This window comes from Penicillium canescens, assembly GCF_028828765.1.
Source record: "Penicillium canescens strain IBT 15451 chromosome Unknown utg000009l_segment0_segment0, whole genome shotgun sequence".
Classification (NCBI taxonomy): Eukaryota; Fungi; Ascomycota; class Eurotiomycetes; order Eurotiales; family Aspergillaceae; genus Penicillium; species Penicillium canescens.
In genome coordinates, this window is record NW_026703971.1 from 98,162 (window position 1) to 103,405 (window position 5,244).

The following is a 5,244-nucleotide window of genomic DNA, read 5'->3' on the forward strand; positions in this document are numbered from 1 at the left end:
AGCAAGAGTCATAGACACCTAATGACTCGTATTTAGCGCCCGCCTTATTCATTTTTGGCTGATAGAGATGATTTGTGATCAAAGTAAAAGTGGGTGGACAACGTACCAGCGGCACCACATGATGAGCTTGCATCTTGGCAATCGTTGTTCTCTCCCTGAACCAACGGGAGATGGATGTTCATATAACTGGGCTCACTTGTGCTACAAATACGTCCGTCTTTCGTCTTCTTAATCACCTTTGCGAGAAATTAGGCTGAAGGTCTCCAGGATTAGATCAAGAAACGGAAACTTACTCTAGCTACTCCATTTGCAACAAAAATGTTAGGTCGAAAAGTCTCAATAAAAGGATGTAGCTGGTTATTATCGCTGTAGGTAACAGTGTAAGATGTTGCCGTAGCGTGGCTGTTTGGACTGATTAGTTAGACAGTATCTGACAGAGCTCCATATACGTACCCCCACGTATAGGTGAACATGGCCCTTATGCCAAGTTTGTCGAGATAATCAACAGGTATTTTCTATACTGCTGTAAGTCCCTGCGCTCTGCACCATAGTACCAGCAGAGGATAGACTAACCAAGTCTGGGCCTTCTTGGATTGAGATAGAGTACGAGTAAGAATAGGTGTATGACTTCCCAATACTTCCAGGAGGACAGAGGGGATCTGAAACTTGATGTATGTTGCCTGAGACCACCTGATAGTTCACGGTTTCCCAGGTATAAGAGGTTTCCTGTCCACATTGACAAAGGTTAGGACAATTGATCCATGCAAAGCTTCGAGTTTCAGGGCGAGAACTATTGCATTTACACCAACATGTCAGTCAGCTCTTCTCGCCGTCAAGAGGCGAAAGCTTACCGATCGCTATTCTCAGTCTGGGTATCCTCAGCAGCTCCGCGCTCCTCCCAAAACCCGGAAGGGGGCTTAATTCCTTCAGAGTAGTTGTAGAATTTTACTCCATCTTCAATGTAAAAGCTCAACTTGTCTGGTTCCGGTAAGGAGTGTTGATAGGTAATGTTACCAAACTCAATGATATCTGGATCCTGGCCAACCAAGTCTAGGATAGAGAACACTCGATTTGGTAGACCTTTTGGGAGAGGTGGGGGTACAGCTTGTGCCCCAAGTGCGCATAAGGCAAAGATGAATCCTAAGACATGGACCAGGCATGAAGATGACATCTTCTTAGACGACTACTCCGACCAACTGAAGTATGTGGTTGTGTGAAAGGCGGCCACAAGCACCATATTTATATTCTCAAAAAAATTACCGTTGGGTCTCAGCTATAGGTTTCGAAATTTGCCTTTACCTTGTAACAATCATTTTCGCCAAGACTCAGTATCATATACAGGTTCACAAACGCGCTTCGAGGCTAGAATCGAAATGTGTAGCAGTAAAGCTTAAATTAGTATCCTTTCTCTTTGTATCTTCGTGCAGATTGTTGTTGGTTAGAGTAGGGAAAGCGAATCAGAATTTCGACTGCCTCCACGTTTTTCCTTTCGCAATTTGCGGCGCCATGACTCCAAGAAGTTGCCATCCCGGCACAGTAGCACGTAATAGATTTTGACCTTTCGGTGGATTCCATATTTGCTTTGAAATCCACATGTTAGAATATGGCTTCCCGCTCCATTCACTTTGCAAGTCACGCCACGTTTTCAAGTACAGGTTAGCGCGCACTTTGTACTCGGCTATGTCGGCAACACGATTCGCATTGTAGAAACCCATCACCTGTAACTTAATAAATAGCCAGGGAGCACCCAGTTTGTTTCATTGCTGTGAAAACTCCAAAACTAAACCCTAATGCGTGGCTCAATAGACTGAAGTCACCTAGAAGTAGCCATTACTGATTTAGCTTGCTTGATCAAATACAGTTTCGCACACACCCGCAAGATGGTTTCTCTTGGATCCCCTGTACTGATGGTGTCATCCTGTCACCCTGATACGCACTACTCATGCATTAGGGTTAGACCTGTATCTATAATACTGGGTCGTGACCCACATAACTCTACTAACAATACAACCATCATACACATGCTACAAGACTTTCGGAATAAACTTGATGCTAAGCTTTAGCAAGCTTTTCATGGCGGTGAGAAAGAGGGGTTGTGGGGCGAATGATGGCTTGATGGTCCCAAACTAGACCCACTTGCTGACAACTTGTCAATAGAAGAAGCACGCAGCTATTTGTTGAACGTGCCGAGCTTAGCTCCAAGTGGCGGCCTAACTTGAAGCACAGACGAGAGCCAGTTGGTGGCACTAGGAGTATCCGCCAATCTGCCCCAAACTACTTAAATTATGACAGGAATATCCTGTATAGCTAGGGAAATACAATGGATGTACTAGGCGATTGGCGCAACAGAATCAAAAAGGGGAACTACCCAAATGATGAGATCAAAAGAGTGTTGATTCCCTTCCCCTATTTACTGGGATCGAGGGGGTTAAAATACCCTCGAGAATACCTGGTATCGAATCCTCTAGAATCCCGGAGAAACCGTTTGGCTCAATACGATGCTGATCACCATTTTCCTGACAGGTTGAGTTTGCTTTCAAGTTCCCTTTTCAAAGTAGCATATAATTGAGGATGACATTGTAAGTTAATCAAAAATCAGGCCTGCCCGCATGCGCTCTTCAGACCAAGTTTTACACATCCTTATGGCGCCTGTCCATTCTAAGGAGACTTGACCCGGCAATGTAGTTTTAAGTCGTCCAGATCCTGACCTGTGAAGCTTAAGATGAGTGAGGCATTTCAGCATCAAGTGCTGGGTCGAGGTGCTCATTAAAATTGTCGGGACATATACTCCCGTCAGAATAAGCAAAGACAGGTTGTACGTAATCTTGCTAAGCAACGGCTCCCGCCGTATGGATTCAGGGGTATTGGGCCTTGACCTAAAAAGAACATCTATCTACATGAATCAAATTGACTTTTGCTTTGGAAGCATAACCACTGTCCACTTAACTGTGTACACAGTACCTAGCTGGTGATACCAACAAAAATAGTATGACAAGAGCCTCCAAGCAAAAATGACAGCAGTTGTCGTCCATTGCCAACTGTGTTTTGTACCCATGGTTTGAGGGCAAATGACGGTATGTAGAGGACTTTTGCGGGAGCCGACCGGCCTACCTGAGAATTTAATCGGCCTATTTGCCTCGAAAAATCAATTACCACCGTAGGGGAGGGATGTCCAGGGAGTTGACAGTAACCGCATGTTTGTAATGTATCCATATACATATTCCACGAATTTCGCCCCTGGGAATTGTATGGTTCAGAGAAGCGTAGAATCTTGTGAGTTCGATAACTCGCAAGGTTCTTGACAGGGTTTCTGGGGAATAAAAGGCAGAGATGGAACTTGAGACCATTAAATGATGGCTTAGACTTGTGCGTAGGTCCGGTAAAGGTGTCTTGTGAAATATTAATTCGAGCCAGGGAGGCCAGAAGATTAATTCTAGGGCCCAGAAATAGGTGAAACAGATCCCAGATGCAGCGAATGCGTTCCTAGACCTATTTCGTATTCCCTGAGGAACTGTGGCAGGATAATACATGAAGCATACAAGATGAACGGAGATACTGTATGATCACGTAATACCTGTAGGAATGCCCTCCAAATAAATATATCAATGACGCATAATGTCGAAATAGGTCTTTCGTTCCTCCGAGAATTTTTCAAAATCGACTGTCCACTCTGACGATCCAGTCATCGGTGCTTTTGCTGCGCCGTTGTCAATCCTAAAATTCGGAGAAATTATACTAGTGTGAGCAAGCTATGAAAATTCTCATCGTGAGACAACGATCTATTAAATCCCTAGCTTGCCATCAAATCCATCCAACTCGCTATGGGCTAGATTATCGGGACCAAGAAAATTCGATATGCTACTATCTGCTATTCAGAATTGACGGCTTCGTGCAATACATCCTCATCCAGTTTTTGCCTGAACACAACCTGCAATCAGTCCTCTTCCATCGTTGAAAGCTCCCACCATTGGCGAAAGCATCAATAAGCTTCCTTAGTGCATTCGTGGCAGCGGCGAAATAATCGCACGACGCCCAATCTATCCTTCGCTCAGAGAGGAGAGCTTCCTTCCTCTTTCGTTTTTCCATCTGGACAACTCATTTCTCTTGCCGAGCCGTGACAGGAAATTGATAATCTTCACAAAGTCAGCAACTTCGATAGTTTCATCCAAGTCTATCTTAGATCCCTCACCTGACCAACGCTCAACGTAATTCATTACTTCAGCATAGCGACCATATACAATCTTGCGTCGTGTGCTGTGCTCCTTCGGTGCTTAATGTTCCTCTTTTGGAATCAAGACGGAAGGTTTTCACCGCAGCTTTAACCCCGTCGATATTTTTTGGACGCTGGGAAATTACCGCGGGTGAGAGCAGAGATTTGCGTGTCAATTTGATTAGTCGATACGCGTCCCTCAAATTGGCGAAGAAGGAGGACCAGGAATCCTTGAGATCCCAAAGCAACTCTGCGCTTCTCCAATCTTCTCAATGTCAGGCCAGGATGGAATATTCTAACTTGTCGGGGTATGCATACCGTGTCTTGTGCTGGGTTCTGCCTCTTCCAAAGTTCCTGAGGTCATGTTTCTTGCTATAAACAATGCCTCAAACATAAGAGAAAGATTGAGAGCTTTTGATGATATATAATTAAAAAAATGGGAAATTGGATGGTTATATACATAACGAGGGATGTCCTCCTCATTTTCCGTGAAGTCTCCCTGGGAGTTAGTAGTGGGAGCTCTGGGGGCTAAATCAACGCCTTGAATCGTATTATTAACGAGCGTCATCCAGATATGCCTGTACAATCGGTATATAGCTTCTATCTGATGACCGTGCAGGGTCGAAGTTAGCCGATGTTCAACATTCACAGAATAATGAGGCATCGAGTCATCTCATCAATTTTCTTGCTGTCATAACCATCATAGTGCAATCCGCTCTGATTCAGTTTTGTCTTTTTGACCCCTCAGCTTTCACTTCGAAGGACGTACAGTGGCAAATCGTGCTACGAAGGGGTGAAATCCAGTGTCATTGAAGCTAGCGGTGTAACACAAATTTGCTTTGGGATTTGTCTTTACAGCTGCAGTTGAGCTGCTACAATAGCCGCTGACCCATCAACAAGTTTCTCGGAGTCAAAAATTCGATTATCAAGCGAGTATATCTAGACCGGCCGCACGTGGCCACCATGAGGCTTTTGGACTCTCAGTGTAACACAGCGCTCGTCTGAACATCCCATCATCACCATCACGAAACCGG

The 5,244-nt window shown here is 44.7% G+C and overlaps 1 protein-coding gene across 1 annotated transcript; it reads right to left on the minus strand.

The window, feature by feature from the left end:
- Positions 1-847: 847 nt before the first annotated feature.
- N7446_011801 (uncharacterized protein) lies at positions 848-1,171 on the minus strand (the record flags this gene model as incomplete). Its single annotated transcript, XM_058520543.1, has 1 exon — positions 848-1,171. The coding sequence occupies one exon, from the start codon at positions 1,169-1,171 to the stop codon at positions 848-850; it is 324 nt and encodes a 107-aa protein (XP_058366829.1).
- Between the last annotated feature and the right edge of the window lie 4,073 nt (positions 1,172-5,244).